This window comes from Fistularia commersonii, chromosome 3, assembly GCF_037954325.1.
Source record: "Fistularia commersonii isolate RoL2024-O1a breed Wild chromosome 3, RoL_Fcom_v1.0, whole genome shotgun sequence".
Taxonomy (NCBI): domain Eukaryota; kingdom Metazoa; phylum Chordata; class Actinopteri; order Syngnathiformes; family Fistulariidae; genus Fistularia; species Fistularia commersonii.
The window spans coordinates 17,110,772-17,133,151 of record NC_141286.1 but is presented as its reverse complement, the minus strand read 5'-3'; the positions used below and the strand labels follow the sequence as shown (position 1 = coordinate 17,133,151).

General features: G+C 40.1%; 2 protein-coding genes and 1 long non-coding RNA gene across 5 annotated transcripts; 2 read left to right on the top strand and 1 right to left on the bottom strand.

Annotated features, from left to right (window-relative positions):
- Nucleotides 1–438: 438 nt before the first annotated feature.
- Nucleotides 439–12,384, bottom strand: kiaa0895l. Of its 3 annotated transcripts, XR_015105927.1 has the most exons (8): nucleotides 12,159–12,384; nucleotides 10,961–11,724; nucleotides 10,709–10,852; nucleotides 6,993–7,125; nucleotides 6,064–6,369; nucleotides 5,037–5,134; nucleotides 3,147–3,369; nucleotides 767–895 (listed from the first exon to the last, which is right to left on the bottom strand). XR_015105927.1 is itself a non-coding variant. In XM_086143886.1 (7 exons), exons 2-7 carry the CDS (start codon nucleotides 11,684–11,686, stop codon nucleotides 3,208–3,210), a joined length of 1,569 nt encoding a protein of 522 aa, XP_086000012.1. In that variant the 5' UTR covers nucleotides 11,687–11,724; nucleotides 12,159–12,384; the 3' UTR covers nucleotides 439–3,207. The 3 variants fall into 3 exon arrangements, 2 of the variants coding, with proteins under 2 accessions (XP_086000012.1, XP_086000014.1); XM_086143886.1 differs by having other exon boundaries at nucleotides 439–3,369; XM_086143888.1 differs by lacking the exons at nucleotides 767–895; nucleotides 3,147–3,369 and adding an exon at nucleotides 3,483–3,635.
- Nucleotides 12,385–16,490: 4,106 nt separating this feature from the next.
- LOC147235703 (beta-1,3-galactosyltransferase 1) lies at nucleotides 16,491–18,287 on the top strand. Its single transcript, XM_086143892.1, has 2 exons — nucleotides 16,491–16,620; nucleotides 16,811–18,287. The coding sequence occupies exon 2, from the start codon at nucleotides 16,811–16,813 to the stop codon at nucleotides 17,900–17,902; it is 1,092 nt and encodes a 363-aa protein (XP_086000018.1). The 5' UTR covers nucleotides 16,491–16,620; the 3' UTR covers nucleotides 17,903–18,287.
- A 501-nt stretch (nucleotides 18,288–18,788) lies between these two features.
- On the top strand, nucleotides 18,789–20,314 carry LOC147235702 (uncharacterized). The gene is made up of 2 exons (XR_015105926.1): nucleotides 18,789–19,294; nucleotides 19,387–20,314. It is a non-coding gene; the product is annotated as an uncharacterized LOC147235702 (long non-coding RNA).
- Nucleotides 20,315–22,380: the final 2,066 nt, after the last annotated feature.

Sequence of the window (22,380 nt, the reverse complement as noted above, 5' to 3'; positions counted from 1 at the left end):
AATAAAATCAAGCACTTCAGTAGAAAATTTGTAAAGCAGAGCTGTGCAACAAAAGCAATTTCTATGAATTCATTACCCCAAAAGTCTTTACAGTTTGAGATCAAAAACTAATTTACACCATAATAGATTTTGTATGTGTGTTTATCTTACATCTCAAAGGGCTCAGCTTGGTACCAGAGAGTAATTTACAAGTCCTTTTTTTAAATAATGGGGAGCATATTTTGCATAGTTGACCCAAGATATTTCCCAAATATCCTCAGATGCGCTAAAGCCAGGAATGTACCATGATCCTCAAAGACTCGGGATTAATTACCCAATAACCATAAAAGTAGTTTTCGCAAAACTAGTTTACCGTTTCAAGATCCTGAAAAATAAGCCATTTAGTGAAATGAAGTGTTTTTTTTAATCGATGTGGGGCAAAAAAAAAAAACAAACTTCTCAAGATTGTGTTCTTTTTAATAAATAAACTTGAAATTCAAGTGTTTTTTCCTGAACACAAAACACTTACAAATAGGTGCAGTTATAATTTATCTGGGTGGAGGTTTGTTACCTTTCAGGTTAACAGCCGAATAGACAGCAGACAACCTGATCAAATTTAAAATACATCTGTTCTTAAGTGGTTTGACAGTCAACAATTGTCTGAATTGTAAACAATGAATATTTTTAACATGAATTGGTTAAAAGGTTCACATTTGGTCAAGTGTCAAGTTAAAAGCTGGGTCAGCTTGGATGCTAAAACATATGCTGCTACCTGGTTTTCCAGCCAGTCAGTGTCGTGTTCACCAATGAAAGACCCAGCACTGTAAGAAATGTAAACAGCCAATGAATACATGGCTGGCTGGAGCAAATGAGCTCCATGCCCATTCAACATGTCCTCTCCCTCTGCCAGTTTCCCCTAAACACAGAGCACAAAAATTTATTGAGGACAGCCACTTTTCAAATAGCCCAAAAATTAAAACATCACTTTTGCACTTTATCTTAAAGTGGATGCAATAGCCTGAAGTTTGAAAAATGAGGGGGTTGATATAACTGTAATGTAGAGATTGTATCTCTTAGCCTAACAAGTCTCCCATTTATTTTCTTGGTTGCAAGTGGGCTAGCTGATTATGCTAACCTAGCTTCCAACGCTAAATGAGAATACTATGTCATTCAAATTTGAGTCAACCAAAATGATGTAGGACATTTGCCGAGAGAAGGTCTACCATACTGGAAAAGATATCTCTGTGATCATTATCAGTGAACCTTTAGGTACCTCTCACTATACAGATGTTAGAATGTAACTTTAAAGTTTGAAACTTTTGCAGATAACTAAACATGGATACTGTAAAAAAAAAAGACAAAATACAGCAGATTATTTTTCCAGAAGAAAGATAGGTGACTGTTGAAATAGTACACATACAGTTTAGCAATACATTAATAACTGTGCTAACATCTCCCGAGTAACGGCACACATTGCCCATCCCAGCTCCATTAATGTTTGACCTAACTGGAGTGCTCTATATACCCAAGGCAGGCCCTCATACTAGGTCAGTACTGAACAACAGCAACACAGGCATTGGGTTCAACTATGGGCTGGATCGGTTTTGCTTTTTGGGTAACAGCATGACTCAACCAAATGGGATTTTAATTCAGACTTGAAAACATTATTGAGCCAAAAAGGTAACCACATTCTATGTTCGGGAGCTCAGGTGACATCTCTGGGCTTGGAGGAGCAGCGATGGGCCAGCTCCCACCCGGCTTATGCTCAGATCCATAGGAATTTATTTGGTTAGAAGGATTGGGAGTCCACGGGTAGCTACATTCAGATTTCAAGCAGCAACAAGGCTATTGGCTAGGGTCTACCATGGCCGCACCCACAATGCATACTAAGTACAGAGACATTGAGGCAGTATGAGGCCTTCTGAACAACAAGGGAGCCCACTGTATGTAAACAAAACAATGCAGGGTAGCATACTGCAGGTGTTACTAATGCATTTGGTAACTATTGAAGTGGTTAAGGGGCCTCCAACAGCTGCCATCTTTATTACTAGAAAATATCTAGATATAATCTTTTCATATCATCTACAATGAAATCACTGGTAAATTTACAAATCACTTATTTGCTTATGGTTGGTTGCACAAGTGTTGCAGAGTGATGTTCTAAGTAGGTCGTTGTGTACTGTTACAACATATAATTAAAGACAGGGGGTACTATTTTCAATCACAATTTCCCCACAGTTTGCCATGGCTGAGATAACCAGTTAACATCATTGGTCCCGAAACATGAAACAAGCCCTACATCATATAACCCAAAGAGCACAAAGATTTTATCTTTACACTGGTCTGCAGCAGGAGGACAGTGCTTCATATAGAGAACCTTCTCTTCTGCAATTATGGACCACATTCTTTGGTTGACTTAGATCACAGAATGACAGGCTATATTGAGACTAGCTCTTTTTTTATATGTAGATAATGTGCAAGAGTGGCATTCCGCATGGAATTAACTTTGAAAGGAGGGGTAAAACACATCATAGTAACATTGATATCCAAACACCACCAAGGACACAGCTATACAAAGAGAAAACTTGGCAGATATCCTCTAAATAATACTATAATTCCTCCTTGGGGATATTTGAACACATGAGGCCACTGGCACTTGATATCTGAGAGATTCATGGCATCAGTTTCACTTCCCCAATTTTTTGAAATGACAGACCTTGGTGTCCTATTTAATGCAAATAATCTAAGGCATAAAACAAAGTCTCAAAGGAGAGGGTATAAAGCTAATACCAGAGACATTCACGTTGCTCTCAAAGTAAAAAACAAATAAATAATTGCATAAATAAAGCAAGTGATTAATTTTGAATACAGCTTGTTAACAGTATTCTGTACAGGCATTGGCTGCAATGATGAGTCGTTTAACATAATGGTTGTTACATGGTATAGTATTGAGGTAACTTCATAATAAGAGGGAGTCAAGGCAAGGGGGGGGGCACTTGAACTGTGCCTGGCTCTTGAAAAAAGCCACACAGACATGCATTAGACATAAGTGAAAATTTAGATAGAGGTGTGTGTGTGTGTTTATCCCTTTTGTTTGTGTCATTCAAGTTTTCCAAAAAATGCTCAAATAAAAGCGTTGATAATACTGAATATCTTTAAGACAATACCACATGATACTAGCATCCACAGGCTGTCTCTCTTGTCCTCTCTTCGGGTGGCCCTGGGGAGTCAGGGCAGAAGTTCCTGCAATGCCGAGTCGTCCAATTCATTGACCTCGACAATGTGATCCAGATGTTGCAGGTAACGCTCCTGGTCTCGCATGAAGTGTGGGATTCTAGTTCGGGTGAACACTGCCGAATGCTTCAGCCTCTCCACATCTTCATAGGACACCTACAGAGACCAAGTGTGTCAGGGCTCTATCTTTTTGCAGATTACTTTGAAAGCATACTTAGATGGTTCGGTCATGTACAGAGGAAGGATAGTGAATATATTGGTAGACGGATGCTGGAATTGGAGCTGCCAGGCAGGAGGTCTCGAGGAATACCAAAGAGAAGATTTATGGACGTAGTGAGAAAGGATATGAAGGTAGTTGGTGTGAGAGAGGAGGATACAGAGGATAGGGTTAGATGGAAAAGGTTGATTCACTGTGGCGACTCCTGAAGGGAAAAGCCGAAAGGAAAAGAAGGAGAAGAAGACTTTGAAAGCATACAATTCAGGTCTCTGTCAACTATTTCCTCATCATTTCCTATATTTTCTGATAATAAAAGCTCAACAATTGTCTCACCAATGACAATTTTCTACCGATGTTAAAGGCAAGGTTACAGTGCCTGATTGACTAAGACAGCAGGAAAACCAAAATTCAAATGTATAATGAATGTCACTACAATGTCTTTTCATGCATATTTTTTCCCTAAACTTAAACACAAATATGTCAGAAATTTGCGGCCAACCATCAATGTACTTCATTTCATGAACCAGCTAAGGTAGAAGCGAAAAGAACAAACACATTTTGAAGTTCCTACAACATATTTAAAAAGTTTACGGGGCTGAAAGCAATGTGACGCTAAGTCACAATCACAATTGTGTACGTTTTTGTTCTCTCCTCAAAAGCCCAACAGAGGGCAGCACCTGCAAAAGGTCCCTGCTCAGTTCAATGTAGCAACTCCTGTAATACAGTACTGAGTTTTGTCATCGGGTGGTTCTTTTAGGTCAAAGGATGATATTCATCATGTCAAAGGTCTGTTTATTGAGATCTGTCAAACTGTTCAACAGCTAAAGACACTGAAGCCAGTTAAAAACAGCAAGGAAATTTTCCTTTTTCTGTGCTTGCTTGCTACGTCTGTCAGAAGTATTACACTTAAGTGTGACGGATTAGGGCACTTAAGAACTGCACTAAAATCATGCTTTCTTGTTTGTAATAGTCAGTTAACTTATCACTTTAAAGATATAAAAGTGCCAGAGACACCTAGGCAGCTGGGCTGAAATTTCCATGAACTGCAAAACTGTCTCCAAGCGCTTTGGCCTAACAGCTCAAAGGACCCTGGTTCGACTTTCTCCGGTTTCCTCCCACAGTCCAAAAACATGCAGCAGGCAAATTAGAGGAAAATTGGGAAAACTGCCCCGAATGAGTGAGTGACTAAATGGTTGTCTGTCTGTATATGTGAGCCTGCAATTGACTGTCAACAAGTCCAGGGTGTACCCTGCCTCTCGCCCGATGACAGCTGAGATAGGCTCTAGGATCCCCAGCGACTCTGAGTGCAGGATAAGCGGCAGACGATGAATGGATGGATATTGCAATGGAGAGACTTTGTTTGACACATTAGAATGGCCATTGTTAAATTACTTTATAATTTATTTTATTTTAAAATCTCATTGGTAGCTTTATTCCTCTATGAATGTTTTCCTATAATTATCGCTTCATGAAGTATTTAAAATCATCTTATACTTTTGGTAGTTACAAAAAATAACTTAATTAACCACCAGCTTCTTGTTTTATGAGTCTTTGTGCTGGTGTTAAAGGTGTTAAGATGTTAAAACATGACGGTGCAAACACACACCTTTCCTAAAGAGGCCAGCATCTTGAAGTCAATATTCCTTCGATGGCGAAGGATACGGAGAATCCCATCCAAGTAAACTTGGTCTTTACTGAAGCAACCTGCAACAGAACCACAGCATCCAGGAAGTGTCACCATGGCCCTTACAGACATAGCAACTGTTGATGACACAGTGAATGACCATCTTACATTCCTGAAGCCCATTGTCATGATAAATATGAGGGAAACAGACATGTGGCATCTGATGTAAACCAGCTTTACAGCTTCTCACACACCAGGAAGCAGAGACTTAAGTACGCTAAAACTAAAACTCCAGTATCCTCCCACCCATGTGTGTGTCTGAAGTTGGAAAATATATTGATGCGGTTGAAAGCTGTCCTCTTAGTCCTACAAACCAGCTTTTTAGGACCAGCAGTTCAAGATGTGGCTGTCACCAATAGCCTGAAGACTTTTAAATGTTGCATGAACACTATGATCGAATTTTTGGACACATCTAAATAAAGGCCACACTTTTCTCCACCACAATGAAAAAAAATTCAATCATAGCTATTTGGGACTTTGAGAGAGCTTATGCCCTGGACAATGCCAGAAAGTGTGCTTTCCCCGGAGGGATTTTTTTAAGAATTGGAATATCATCTTTTTTTTTTAATTTAACTCTAGTTTTCCAACAGCTTTTAATTCCTTAAGTGTCCATGACTATGGTTCACCAGAAATCTGTGATTAATATCAAATATTATCTAAAAGGACTGAGGAGGGTAGAATGTTGACTTAAAACAAATGAATGTAAACTTTGGTTCTTATGATTGATCTTAGCTGTGAGAGCTCTGTGAAAATGCTAAGAGCTGTTTTGCTAGATTACAATTATGGACTTAAAAATATCATTAACATTGCAGCACGATGTTTTGACCTCACTGTCAATTTGGGAATGCCTTCATTTTAAATTAAACATGAAAGTGCCAATATTTATTGTGACTGCGACCTGTGTGCAGCCAAGTGTGAGTATGTTTGCCTTTTGTGTTTTTGTCCTCACCGGGCTTCGAGGTGTCAGTCTGTCCCCTCTTGGCTCGCAGGCAGTACTCCCAGCGGACATCCGGATCCTGGACAAAGCGTGCAATGTGACTGAAGAGCTGGCTAAAGGTCATGCTGGTGGCGTGGTACACCGTGTAGTAAAGCAGAGCGGCACGCCACAGGTAAGGCTGTTTTCGTAGCAACACGCTATGCAGGCTGGCCAGGCCTTCCTCGGTAGGATTGGCTGGTTTAAGGCCAAACTGTTTCCGGCCCTCTGCGGTGGCCCATGGCTGCAGATTGTTGTTTACTCCTCGTAGATAGTGGGTACCTGATGAGACAAAACATCTTTAAATGAAATAAAATTGAGGAGAAAGGTGCTGCAGATGGTTACGATATTTTGTAAAATGTGGGATTTTATACTGATTCCAGGATGTCTGATGACACTGTTGGATTTAGATAGTCATGACAGCTAGTTAATAGTGTTTCTTAAAAACCCAAATCATTTTTTTGGGAAATAATCAAGTGTTAAGTCCACACAGTGAGCTTTATGTCTAATACTGACTCAAGGATATTCACTTGATGTGTTTCACAAGTAAAACAAAAATCGCATACTCAAGGATATATTTCAAAATTAGCTGGAGCCTTAAAAGTAACATGAAGCACAAAAAACAGTTGATTTATCATAATTTATGACTCCCAAATGTTTTCACCAAGTAAATATACAATGGTGCAGCTGACAGAAACAACAATAACCAACTGTAGGTAGCTGTTTTTAATCACATATTGGATTACGTTTGAATATAAGCCACAGTACTTATGTTCCACCTATATCCTATGATTGGGATGAGTAGATAGATCTTTTTTCCATTTATGAAAGAACCATTCTGCTAATTAGCAGAATATCTATCTCTTGCACTGTGTATGAGCTAGGGTGTTTGAAGTACAACACACCAATTTCATGCCTCAGCATCCCTTCAAGCCAGTGCTGTCGAGCTCCAGCCAGATTGATGGTCAGGGTGGGACGACAGCTTTCCACCACCATCACAGCCTGGGAAAGCAGCTCATCAGACAGACGCACAACAACCTACACACAGAAACACATCATTGTTATCACCTCTTTCAGTTCCATGAGACTATCTGAGTTCTGCTGTTCTTGAGTCCAGTTAAGCCAGAACTAAAGTGCCTTAAGAATATTTGCATTAGGGCTGTGTTAGTTTAGATGCACAAACTTAAGGATAAACTTGTTGGTGGTGTAAGGCAAGTCACTCTGAGCACACTTTGACATAGGTTTTTTTATAAATTGCTATTAGGGGACAATCTTGCAATATGGTTGAAATCTATTCTGCAAAGACGATGTGCATCAATAAATCCGTGTCAAGACACATAAACCTTCACAAGGCTTGTCAACTTGATCAGGCACGAGTTGAACAAAATTCTTCAATAAAAAAAATTAAATAAATAACCAATTAACATTTTCGTTTTAATTAATACAGCCAAATGGGGAGCTTACTAAAATTACAGTAGTGTTTTTAATGTGACTGATTGATTTCACAGGTGACTAATAGCCAGTTTTCTCTTGTTTTCCATTTTTTGTTGTTTTTTTTTGTATACTGGACAAAATAGACTTAGTGATAAGTAATTAAGTGTTCTTCTTCTTCTTCTTCTTCTTCTTTCGGCTTTTCCCGTTAGGGGTCGCCACAGCGAGTCAACTTTCTCCATCTAACCCTATTCTCTGTATCTTCCTCTCTCACACCAGCTACTTTCATATCCTCTCTCACTACGTCCATAAATCTTCTCTTTGGTCTTCCTCGAGACCTCTTGCCTGGCAGCTCCAATTCCAGCATCCGTCTACCAATATATTCACTATCTCTTCTCTGTACATGACCGAACCATCTCAGTCTGGCTTCTCTGACCTTCTCTCCAAAACATCGAACATGTGCCGTCCCTCTGATAGATTCATTCCTGATCCTATCCATCCTGGTCACTCCCAAAGAGAACCTCAACATCTTCATCTCTGCAACCTCTAGTTCTGCCTGCTGTCTTTTGGTCATTGTAACAGTTTCTAGTCCATACATCATCGCTGGTCTCACCACTGTCTTGTACACCTTTCCTTTTATTCTGGCCGATAGTCTTCTATCACATAGTACCCCTGACACTTTTCTCCACCCATTCCAACCTGCTTGGACCCGTCTCTTCACCTCTTTTCCGCACTCTCCGTTGCTCTGGACTGTTGACCCTAAGTACCTGAAATCCTCCAGCTTCTTGATCTCCATTCCCTGTAGCCTCACCGCTCCACCCGAGTTCCTCTCATTCACACACATATATTCTGTCTTGCTGCGACGAACTTTCATTCCTCTCCTTTCCAGAGCATACCTCCACCTCTCTAGATTTTCCTCTACCTGTTGTCTGCTCTCACTACAGATCACAATGTCATCCGCAAACATCATGGTCCATGGGGATTCCTGTCTAACCTCATCTGTCAGCCTATCCATCACCATTGCGAACAAGAAGGGGCTCAGTGCTGATCCCTGATGGAGTCCCACCTCCACCTTGAACTTCTCTGTTACCCCTACAGCACACCGTACCAGTGTCTCACAGCTAGCATACATGTCCTGCACCAGTCCAACATACTTCTCTGCCACTCCAGACTTCCTCATACAATACCAGAGCTCCTCTCTTGGCACCCTGTCATATGCTTTTTCTAGGTCTATAAGTAATTAAGTGTTCATTCAAAGTAAAAAAATTAACTGATAATCAATTAAAAACAATTTATACATCAAATGATTAATTTGTCATCATTTGAAATGTCTTTTTAGACTGTTCCTATGTGAGTGAAAATTAAGCCAAGTAAGTCGATGACTGTTTCAATCAGTAAAGGGAAAGTAGTAGATAGGAGGTTTGTTATAAATGGTGATGTGGTGCATACAGTGCGAGAGAAATCAGGGAAGAGTCTGGGTAGATGGTTTGACACAAGTCTGAGTGATGAGGGACAATTTGAGGAGTTGAGTCAGGAAATTATCCAAGTCATTTTAGGCATCGGTCAGGGCTCCCAGGAAAGTCACACTTGTGGTGTTTCCAGTTTGGGGTGTTGCCTCAGTTGATGTGGCTGTTGACGGTGTGTTAGGTTCCCTTGTCAAAAGTAGAAAAGCTAGAAAGGATGATTAACTCATCTGTTGGGATATGGCTCAGTATGTTACTGTGGTCTTGTTGGAGAAGATAGTCTGTATTATCGAACTTATGGTCCCCTGAGGAGACTGAGTTGAGGAGGCACAAGACAGCTGGGTATGTTATGCATACTAACTGCAGCCGTTAGAGGTGGGCTGCCTTGGTTTTGTGGCAAAGTCTGTCATTGCTCTACTAACTGAGTTGGGTATTTGTGGTCGAGCCTGAAACTTGCGGTCAGTCAGAACAAGCAAGCGAATGGTTGTGGTTAAGCAGGAAGCAAAGGTAGCTAAGGTAGGATTGATTGCTTGTAGATTGGCTATGTGGTATGGGGGGGGGTGTTCTTGAGGTGTTTTGGGCTTAACTTAACGAAACAAAGGTTGGCTAGGGAAGTTTTTGGTGATGGCATATTGTTTGTTGGGTTGTTAACTTGCTAGTAGCTTCCCTCTTATTTGTTCAAGTGCTAGTTACCCTCTATAATTTGAGTTATGCTTCCAGATGAGATGAGATGAGATATGTTTTGCCTTGGATTTTAGCACAGGGGACAGTAACATCTTGTCTCATGTATTAATGAATGTCTTAAACGAACAAAAATGAGGGCAGTCAGGATGATGACCAAGAAAATAATCACAGTTGTAGGTCAAATGATGGTAACATTTCTGGATCACAATGCAGTTTAATTTCTCCCTCCGGCATCATTGCAATTTGAACTTGGGGTGTTCAATTGTGAAAGCATCCTCCTTATCACTTTCAAATTTTATGAAATATAATAATTTGATAAATCAAGAAAATATTATTTCCCCATGGTTATTTAAAAAATTCCATCTCTAAACGAATTAGCAAAAATTCCAAATGACATATGGCATTCGGAATGTCTGAACACACAAACTGCGAACTTAAAATTAATGATGCCCACATTCCTTTCTCTGCGGTTTTACTGGGAAACTTGAACATAATGAAGCCTTTGTCAATAATTTCAGTTTGTTAGCAAGAAGTAGGGCAGAGCAGTAGATGCGATGGTGTGAAATAGACTAATGGAATACTCTTTACAACTGTAATTCATTCATTTACATCTAGACATAGAAATCTAAATATAAATCACTCTGTTTAGCTAAATTGAATTGGTTGATTTCAAAATTATGGGAAATGCCATAATGAAATTGTTTGACAGTTGGCAGCAAAATCAATATATTACATAAAAAAACAAAAAGAAATACCTTTAAATAATCAAATAATTACTAAAATCATTTGTTAACAGGTCATCAATAAATTGTGAATATCTGCACAAAAATTATTTTCAAACAGGCAAGTTATCATTACCGGTTCCATTTCAATTGGAAAAAATAAACTAAAAAATGAATTAGTTAATAATCGCTTTTACAATAAACCCTATCAGATATTATCAACAGTTTTAAAATATCAGAATTGTAATTGTATTTAATGTCATCCAGTCATAGTGTGAAATGCCACAAGTGATAGTGCCTGTTGAAGTAGGGTACACTCACCTCTCCTACGCAGCCTTCTTTTTGCAGATATTTCCGCACTGCTGCCCAGACCTGACTTTTTGGGAGTGTGTTGCCACCTGTCACTTCCTCAAAGTTCTCATAGGAGCCAAACTTCTTGAGCACACACTCCATTATTCCAACTGCCTGCCATCACACAGAGACATCATTATCATTATCATCATCATCATCAACATCATTATCATCATCATCATCACACAGGTTGAGATATTTGGCTCTCTGAAGATGAAGTACCTGTTCGAGGAAGAGGCCAGAACCTTCCCTGTACTTGTCCAGTACACTCCTTGGCTCAGGTTGCGCGTACTCGAACTGAGGCTCATACTTGTAGTCGGACTGGAAGAAGGTCTGCTTCTCCTGTTCCAGGTTGAGAGGTCTCAGGGCAACAAGCAGACAAGGCCTGGTGGAAGTAGACTCCGTGGAGTTTGCCACGCTCTTGGCGATGTGTGGTAGAGAGGTGGCGGGTCGCATCCGTCCCTTGCCAATCCGCGGCCCGAGAGAGTAGTTGACGGAGCAAGTGCTCTCACTGCGACGCATCCACCCTGTGGCACCTAAACTGGGGCTGGTTAGGCTGCGGGCCGGGGGTGACGGAGCAGCTGAACCACTGCGCCAAGGTGGCTGCACAATCCGCCTGCCTGCCATTTGCTCCTGAGAGACTCGCAGGCGCTGGGGTGTCATGTCCAAACTGAGGGGGCGGCGAAGTGGCACCCTGGGTGTGGTGCCACCCTTTGATGATGAATTCCTCTCTACCACCTGACTGCTACTCCCCTGAGCTGTAACTCCATTATGGGAAACATTGTCAGGTTTGACAATGTTGCTCCTTTTGACCTGGGGTCTGGGCTTCACTGCGGAGCGGCTGACGGGTTTGGTAACTCGGCTGTCTGACTCCAGCAGACCCCTACTGTCCCCCATGCATTCATCATCAACCCGATCCATGAAGACGTCATATGAGTCCAACACCATCACCCCAGTCTAAAACTCTTCCTGACTCCAGTCCGGTGCTGATAAATCAAACAAAACAACATTAATTTAAGTACTTTATAGTGGTTACAGAGAAAATGAAATAAGGAAACAGGCAAGGCGGTTCACTGTCACTTCTCTAACAAGATTAAAAGCTGAGAGAATGACTGACAGTAGGTCAAGGAGATTCAGTGTCAGTATGTGTTGTTTGTGGAAAGAGACAACAAGACGCCTGGATGTCTGAAAACAGGATCCTCAGAGAGAAAGATGAGATCACAAAGCCCCTGTGAAGTAACATCTTGAATTAATTCAAAAAAAGTTCACATATTTTAAGTCCACGATGACAAAACGAGTCCTGCTGGGAGTTTAGGTGCATTCAGTGTGATAAAGACAAATCAAATCAGTTCAACACTAACGTTTCTTCCCTCTCCCCCTTCTTCAACTCTAAATATAAACACATGGCATTAATACTAACCAAGCAGCGTGTTCCGGGACTTCGGCGGAAGATTTGTAGATTTAAGCCTCTTCATTCGATCGTGACGGTCGCTGCCCCGTACGGACAACGCGACGGAGCGGTTTGTTCAAACTGAAGGGGGATGTCAGGCAGCGGATAGCGGTTCAGGAAGGAGCGGGGCCTGAGGCGCCTGCCTGGGCCGGCCAGGAAGCAGCGGTTGTGTTGGAAGATATGACGCAGCACGCCGGATGCGCCGTGCCTGACGTCATCTTCGTCACGACGTACACTCTGGGAAGAAGTATCCTATGATATTAAGATCAGGGGTGGCCAATTATTTTGGCTGGTGGGACACGTTTCTTCTTTAATTTATATGCGTTGGGGGGGCACCTAGGTATCATGTAAATTGAACAAAATGAAAAAAAATTCTAATTTAAATACTTCTTTTTTTTGGCATTTTATTTCAACTTTAAAATCATGAATGATCATATACATGTTCTGATATTATTTTGTATGTAATCATCCATACAAAATTAATCAAAAAGGAAGGAAAAAGGAGTTTCTAAAATCAATATTGATTGAAAATACTTACTAAAATATTCAAAAAACGTAGTTTGGCGGGATGGATAAAAAAAGCAAAACGGGCTGGATGTGGCCCGAGGGCTGTAAAATGCCCATTTCTTTATTAGATGTTCTCCATCGATCTCCTTGTGTTTCGAGTACACGTGCCAGACATGATCGTGGAACAAATTATAATCCATTGTAATTTTTTTTTCTTCAAACTCTTGGCCAAACAAAGGCGCATTCATAATTTCTCCAAGATTACTGCTCCAATATTATAATAAGTGACTTATCACTCATTCATATTCAGGTGAAGTTGAATAAAGTCAAGGATGGACGGTCAAGAGTATAGCTTTTCAAAAGAGAGTTCAGGAACCACAACAAGCATGGAAAACTTTGGGTGTATTTCACAATGAGAATAGTTAGAATTTTGGTGCTTCCACATACTGCCCTCTGTTATGCCAAAATGCAGCACAGGTTAGTGTATCACACAAGTATTAACATGAGATATCTACACAAATATTTGGGGTTTTTAGCATTAAACTAAACAATACAATATTTGACAATATTTTCACTAACATTTTTTGGTTGAAGTTTGCTGTTGCTTTTAGGTGCATATTTATTTTCTAATTTTCCTTTGTGTTACTTATTGGGAACTAATAAGTATAGAAGAGCACCATCTTTTGACATGATGTAGCTTTAGAGACAATTCATGCCCACATATCGGGACATTCAGTGTGAATTTCCAGAAACTTATGGAGCCCAAAATGTGATATCCTCACATGCCACCTGGAGAATATAATAGATATAAATGATAATGAGAATTGATATTCAAGCACCTCATAATAGTGGTATAGGTATTGACAGTTACATGCAAGATACTCAACACAAATGGTGTACATTTAATATGCTCCTAGTAAGACGAGATGTTTTCAGACATCATTGCTCATCCATCCCAGTAACTTCTTTTTATTAACCTTTTGGCTTTCCCTATCAGAGGTCGCCACAGCGAATCAACATTCTCCATCTAGCCCTATGATCTAGAAAATCTAAATCTAATCTTACCAATGTAATACTTGTACGCTGACACCTGCCATTCACTTTATTGGAATTTTATTGTTGGTCATTACAACAATAAAAATGAATCATAGGTGTCCACATGAACATTCACAACTGAAACCCACTGCACACATACCATATCAGCAGGCTTTTCAGTACACATGGCATATACATGTGGCATGTAGTTTAGATAAACAGAGAGTGCAGCTACAAAAACAGTCAAAGCTTTCTGATGCAATCTGAGACAAATAACTCATATACGCCTTCTATAGTATATAATGTAGGCAGAAACTTGGCACAGGTTAAAAACCCATGAAATCCCTCTGTACAAAAATCATAAGAAAAAAAGAATCTGTATGTTATATGAAATCATTAATGCTCAGATCAGTGTCAATTGCAATAAAAAAATCTCTCAATAATGACAGATTTAAAAAGGGGAAAGAAATTTAACCTAAAATGAACAAAAAAAAAGCAGAGAAATCAAACTGAAATAATGTTGTGGGTGCAAAAGTATCAACAAAACAGCATGAAAAAAATTAGCAAGATCAGGAATAAAGAATTGGGTTGTTCCTGATTCAATTGTCACGACAGTCTGAAAGCCTTCAATGAGATGAAACGAAATCATTTTTCATTTCAGGTTTTTCAATGTGTGTGAGGTGACTTGCCCTTTCTTTCATCTTGGCCTACTTAAGAATAGTATCTGACTTCAGTTCAACAGTTAAACTGATAACAATTTTATAGTCCACAGTGAATGAGTTGTCATGAAGGGCTGATTTTGAGGTAATCACAGGTGGGTACATGTAGATAGTGGGAAAAAAAAGCATGCAGTAGAGCCTGCTTATCATTAAGCGAGCGCATAAAAAAGATAAAGGCACACGCAGTGGATTTTTTTTCATGCAGGCTGTGAAATGTTGAAATGTTAACATCTAATCACAATATATGCCCAGTTTTTTTTTTTTGGACTGTTTGTAACCACTTCAAGACTAATTTAAAAATAGAAAAAGTTACATTTTTATGGTGTCCAGTAAATTCTGTTATCACTGGAAATAGAAAAGCAAACAAACTGACAAAAAAATGGAGTATTGTTATGAATTTGTGATTTTCAAATTTAAAGAGGACGTGCATAGAGCTCAGACACAGGAAATAGCCAAGATTTTTCTGGCACCAGATTAAGATTGCCAAGAATGAAGGGAGACTCCTTCGTGTGGTTTTCTTTGACCTTGCCTGTACCTTTGGGTTGGTCCCCTATTAAAAACCAGCCCAGATCTTTAGTCTAAATCAGGGGTGTCAAACTCATTTTGGTCCGGGGGCCACATAAAGCCTAATTTGATGTCAAGGGGGCCAAACCCGTAAAATCATTAACTAGAAGTAACACTAAGTCCAAATTTTTCCTTTGTTTCAGTGTAAAGGAGGTAAACAGGGGAATTATAAAAATCTCTATATTAATGAGCTGTTCATCTAAAAAAATACATGATGAATTAATATTAAAAACGAATATTTAGAAAAGAATGGATGAAATTAAAAATATTGTTGAGTTAAAAGAGAAAATCTTGTCGCTGTGGGAAAATTTGCCACTAGAATTTATTAAAAAATTGATTGGTAGCCCGTATAAGAGGAGGTATAATGTTTACAAAGCTAATGGTGGCTATTCTGGTTATAAATTCATGTTTATAATTTTGCCCGTTTTTTTTTTTTTTGCTACCGTTTTTGTGTTTTTTACAGAAATAAGAAAAGAAAAGATCATTTAAACAATGTCACAGATGTTTTTTCATCAAAAGATCATTTTGGATTATGGAATTTTGTTTTCAAATTTTGAAGCAAAAAAAACATTGCAAAGTTACTTTTCCATTTTTTCCTTGCCCTTTTTTTTTTTTTAAACCCACTGTATAAAACCCCCGATGGATGTGAGAAAAAAATGACCGAAACACCCTGTGATGCTGAGGTACACAATTGAGGATGTGCTCTGCTGGTAAATCAGCATAGCAGCCACCCCCGAGATCCTATTAATTTATATGTAACCCTATTTTGTAACACGTCAGATCAAGGGCTGAGTCTCTGTAAATGTATAAAGGATGTGATTTGGTCGTGCAATGTGCCCAGAGAACTTCTGTGCACAAAGTAGGTGCAAACTAGATATAAGTGATTTAACTGGAACAGTTGAGTATCTCTAATGATCCTTTAATTAATAAAGCAAATAATACACTTCTCGGTAGAACACTTCTCGTCATGTTTAATCCATATCCTCCTTTCTTGGTTCTCTCTATCTTTTGTTTTTCTCCTACCTTCACTCTCTATGTTGAAATGTGTCCAGTTCTACTCTTGCATGCCATCGAGGTCTTGAAAATATGCATCAAAATATGACTGTTGTTGTAAATTTATAGCCAAAGGTTTGAACTTCACATACCATACAGTATTTCCTGCTTTCCTTTGACTTTTGTGTACCACTTTGTATCATTCATTATTTATATGATGTATGAATACATTGGTTTTGGTGTTCCACCTGTAACAAACAATAAGTAAGCCATTTTGATTCAAATGGTGAAAGGAGCAGCAGATTAATGATAAAAAAAGTATTCCAAAGGCTCTGGGAAAATTTCCATCTATATACTGGCTGTCAGGCATTTACTCTTGTGGAGGTGGGGATTCAACAAAGGTGTGGCTTACAGGTCATTGGTTAATGTTTCAAGATGTGCGCATTTCACTGGAGACAGATGAAAGTAGCATTTTGCACCATTTCATCACCTTAATAGAAATTAAGGTTCGTCACCTTGATTCTTTTAACATATGGACGAGGACAGCAGCCTTCCACTATAGCTTTGGGAGTCCAAACACACCAGGAAGCAGATTTGTCACAACATAACCAAAGGTACGTACGCATTACAGTACATAGAGTATCGTCAGGTGAAGTCCTCAATTGGAAAAACAATCAGGTGTAAAACATTTACTCATGAACAACTTGCTAGCAGTTCATTTTTTCATGTGTGTGAAATGTCCATTGAGAGATTTAGTCATTTGGTTTGATTTAAATTTGTCTCATTCTCTTTCCTCTCAATCAGATGGGAAATAATGGGGACCCAAATGAAAGCAGGAGCTGGTATTGTCATGCCAACTGCAGAAAGTGTTTATTTATTCTGGTTTTCATTTTTTTGTCTTTTTTGTACTACATGTACACGGTGGATAAGTTGGATAACTGGAGGTCCAAGGGGTGGAATTTCTTTCATAAAACAAAATGGCGGAATAAATCTAAGGGCCATGATGAAATTAACAGCTCCGTCACACCCGGACCTGCTGGAGTTACAGAGAACAGAAAGTTACCTTGGAGCGAGTACTATGTGGAATACCCTTATGACTACCACTATGTGATGAATGAGCCACATAAATGTGAGGAGCAGAACACTTTTGTGGTTTTGATAGTCCCTGTTGCACCCCACAACAGAAAAATTCGTGACATGATCCGGCAGACATGGGGTGGTGAAAGCAAGGTACTGGGGAAAGTGATAACACTTTTCTTCCTTCTGGGGCTCACTGCAGCAGAGTCCGTGCAACAGATCCAACACCAGCTTTTGCTGGAGAGCAAGGAGCACCGGGACTTAATCCAGGGAGATTTCCTGGACTGTTACAGAAACCTGACGATAAAGACAATGGTAATGCTGGAGTGGTTAGACAATTACTGCTCCACTGCTTCATATGCTATGAAGATTGATTCAGACATGTTTTTGAATTTGCCAAATCTTGTCAAAATGTTGTTAAACGCTCCAAAGACAAATTACATGACCGGCCTGGTTGCAAGAGATGGTTATGTGCTAAGAGACCCAAAGTCCAAATGGTATGTCCCAATGGCGGTTTACCCAAATCTAAAATACCCAGTTTATGTTCTGGGTCTCGGGTATATTCTGTCTTTAGACCTGCCTAAAAAACTTCTCAGTGCATCGAGACATGTCAGAGCTATTTATATTGAAGATGTGTATTTAGGCATGTGTATGCAATACTTGAAAATCCCCCCCACCAATCCCCCCGGCTGGGCTCAATTTCATGTTTTTCCAGTTCCATACAATCGCTGCAGGTATACCAAACTCGTGGCCACTACAATCAATATGAACCTACTAAAGATTTGGAAGGACTTTAATTCAACAAGCCATACTTGCTGAACTCTGTATTTTCTATATTTAAATGAATTTCCAATAACATGATGATGCACTTTAACAACTTATACTATATGCTGGACTGGAGCAGCAATTGCAGTGGCAAAATCTCCATTTAAGATTTATTATCACTAAATATTATTAGTTTACATTACCCGCCTTTTAATAGAGGAATCAGGTTTCCAAGAATACATTTTTTAAAGTTGTTTATCTACAAAAGTATTACTTCAAAAAGCCTGCTCATGAAATGCAGAAAATATGAAAACACAAAAATATTCTGATCTGATAAAAACAAGCATTTTACAACATTTAAGTTTATCTGAGGAACCTGTTGGTAAAAAAAAATATTGCAAGCAAATAATGATCTAAAAATAAACAATAGAAAAACAAACCATGTTTTTTGCACTCCTGCGTTTGGGTTTGTACTTTACTATCAGCAGGCTGCATAATTTCCACCTTCACAGGACAAATCCAGCGAGTTTAGTTAGATTAAAAATAAAACAAACATAGAGCAAGAGTTTGGGTCAACAAGGTTTGTGTTATTTTCTTTTTTTTCTGTCTTTTTGATCTCAAATGTAATTTTATCATGTTTTCAGGGAATTTGTGGTCTTACGTAGTCATAGTCTAACATAGGTGAACTATAAGGAATTGTTTGTTTTTTTTGTGTGTGTCCACATGTTTTCGATAGATGTTTTTCAAGCAAAGGCACTTGTCAGTTTGTTTTAATGTGCCTACATTACGTGTCAAAGTCCAACATCTATTGGCAAAGCATGCAAATATTTTACCTCAGTAAAAAAGCATGTGGAAACAGAAATTGGTCTAAGCAGAGTTGGAAATTAAGAGTTTGAAATTGTAAAACAATATTAGTTTATGTGTGCTCATGTAACGATTGTGTGTAACACAATTCCAACACAAGTGAGTGTTCCCCCCCATGTCCCCTCGAGGACCCCGCTGAGGGTATAGAGCTGGTCCACTGTTCCTTGACCAGGACAAAAACCACACTGCTCCTCCTGGATCCGAGGTTCAACGACCCGAAGGATCCTCCTCTCCAGCACTGCTGAATACACATTACCAGGGAGATTGAGGAGTGTACTCCCCCTATAGTTGGAGCACACGCTCCAATCCACTTTTTTAAAAAGGGGGATCACCACCCCTGTCTGCCAGTCCAGCAGCACTGTCCCCGACGTCCACGCAATGCTGCAGAGAAGTGTCAGCCAGGAGAGCCCTACAACGTCCAGAGCCTTGAGGAAGCAAAGGTGGACCTCATCCAGCCCTGAGGCCCCGCTACTGAAGAGCTTTTTGACTGCTTCAGCAACTTCAGCCCAGAGCTAAGTTTGTCTGCTTCTGAGTTCCCTGGCTCTGCTTTCCCATTGGAAGGCGTTTCCACAGGATGAGGAGGTCTCCATCAATCTACAATGTCTTGAGTTGAGGTCAGTATCGCCCTGCTCCCACTGTCCACAGTGTTGATGGAGCACTGCTTTGCCCTCCAGAGCCTTCGGATGGTGGACCAGAATCTCCTAGATGCTCACCAGAGGTTGTTCTCCATGGTCTCCCCAAGCTCCTCCCACACTTGAGTTTTTGCCTTGGTGACCACCGAAGGTGCATGCCACTTGGCATGTCGTTACCTGTCAGCTACCTCCGGACCCCCACAGGTCAGAAAGACCCAGTAGGACTCCTTCTTTAGTTTGACGGATTCAGTTTGTTATGGATTAAAAGCCGGCAGCGCACGCAAGGTCCCGCTGTTCAAGCCACCACATGTCCAGGCCTGTCTGAAGTTTGCCAATGACCATCTGGATGATCCAGAGGAGGAATGGAAGAAGGTCATGTGGCCTGATGAGACAAAAATAGATCTTTTTGGTCTAAACTCTACTCGCCGTGTTTGGAGGAAGAAGAAGGATGAGTGCCACCCCAAGAACACCATCCCAACTGTAATGCCTACGAGATGGAAATATCATTCTTTGTGGATGCTTTTCTGCAAATGGGGATAGGACGACTGCGCCGTATTGAGGGGAGGATGGATGGGGCCATGTATTACAAAATCTTGGCCAACAATCTCCTTCCCTCAGTGAGAGCCTTGGAGATGGGCCAGGTCTGGGTCTTCCAGCATAACAATGACCCAAAACACACAGCCAGAAACATTTCAAGGTCCTGGGGTGGCCTAGCCAGTCTCCAGACCTGAACCCCATAAAATATCTTTAGAGGGAGTGGGAAGTCCATATTGCCCAGTGATTGCCCCAAAACCTGAAGGATCTGGAGATCTGTATGGAAGAGTAGGCTAAAATCCCTGCTGCTCTGGTCAAGAACTACAGGAAATGTCTGATTTCTGTAATTGCCAACAAAGGTTTCTGTACCAAATATTAAGTTCTGTTTTTCTGATGTATCAAATATTTTTTTCACGCAATAAAAAGCAAATTATTGTCATTCGCAAATTATTTTTTATTATTATCATACATTGTGGTTTTCTGGATTTTCGTTTTAGACTCCTTCTTTCACAGTTGAAGAGTACCAATAATAAAAATTACAGAGCTCTACATTCTTTGCAAGTGGGAAAAGCTGAAAAATCAGCAGTGTATCAAATACTTGTTCTCCCCGCTATATGTCAAAACATGGTGTTTGTTACAGACAATCTGAAATGAGCACAGAAGTCCAATAACAAAACACCGCTCAAGTTCGGATCTGGTGGGCCGTTCCTCCAAATAAAACCCTTCCAAGTCCCACTGTCATTGCCTACGTGAGCTTTGGAGTCTCCCAGGAGGAGTTCTCTCTAGCAGCCCCTCTCGGGACCCCAAGAATGGTGTGGTGGGTAAACTGAACTGTTGTTGGGTACATAGCTGCAAACAACAGTCAGAACCCATCCCCCACCCGAAGGCGGAGGGAGGCTACCCTCTTATCCACTGGGTTGAACCCCAGTGTGCAGGTGCTGAGTCGGGGGGCAATCAATATACCCACACCTGCCCGGCACCTCTCACTTGGGGCAACTCCAGAGTAAAGAGATCGAGCCCTTCTCAAGAGGCCTGGTTGCCTACAAAAATATTGTAAATAAAAACACAAAAATTCCACTGGGCCATCCTAACATTCAGACCAAAAATACTGAATGCAATTTAAGAAGATGCTGTTTTGATCCTTGCTGTACTCCGAGATTGTAAAGGTGTCCTGATGTGCACGCTGTAAAGCCCCAATAACAAAAGTAAACCCCTGTACCTCTTTCTGTGGTCTGTTTTACTTTGGTAAGGTAATTAAACTAACGTGTAGAAGTCACCTCGCATCTTCGGTAGCATAAATAGACAGAGCCTGATACACACTGTTCTCAGTATACCTACTGAGAATTTGGAAAATACATTATACACACAGACAGATTTACTGTTGTATTACCAAAAATAGATGTCAATTTTAGTGTTGGAAAGAAATCAGTTCAAAAATCAAGAAAAAAGACTTCCACTCATATCAAAATCATTAATATACATGACATACATTCCGTGATTGGCTCTTTTTATAGTATATTTTGCTGATGTTAAAATTTTCTTACTAAATGAAGAGATAATACAAGACCAAACACTTATGTCAGATGTTTGCAAATCAGTGGGCTTGCTTCTCATATTAGTCTTTTTTTAATTCTATAAAATCTTAAATTTCACGATTAAAATATACAAAGAAAGAGAATCAGCAGGTCTCTCTGCTTTGTTTATTCTCCATCACTGAAGCCCTCAAACACACACAGCAGTTAGATTTCAGTGACTGTGGTGGTGACTGTCGTCCTCTGCTGGATGATAATTGGAAAACACCTCTGGTTGTAATGGAGTTAAGTTAATTACTTTCTTATTCAGTTTCCTTTGTTTTGAGGCATCAAATCATAGGAGGTTTAAAAAGCTTAAATGAGCCGCTCTACATTGTTTAGCACCTTTACTGGCCTGACGCTGGAGTCGTTTGTACATTGATCCACGAAAACATTACATTTGGGGTTCAGGCTACACTTGACCTCCATAGTTACTCTATGTTCCTGTTTTTCTGGAAAAAGGTGTTCACTACAGCCATTGCCATCCTTTTTGCAAAATCTACCACCATCTGTCCCTCTGCATTCCTAACCTGTATACCAAATCTCCCCATCACTTCTTCATCCCCTCTATTGCCTTCACCAACATGTCCATTGAAGTCTGCACCAATTACCACTGTCTCATTTCTAGGAATATTCTGCATCACTTCATCTAACTCAATCCAGAACTTCTCCTTCTTTTCCAATTCACATCCCACCTGCGTGGCATAGCCACTAACAACACTGAGCATCACACCTTCAATTTCCAGTTTCAGACTCATAAGTCTATCTGACATTATTTTCACCTCTAGAACGTTCCCAACAAACTCCTTCAAAATAACTCTTACTCCATATCTCTTCTTGTCAGTACCATAATAGTACAACTTAAAGCCTGCTCCTAAGCTCCTTGTCTTACTACCTTTCCACCTGGTCTCCTGGACACACAGTATATCCA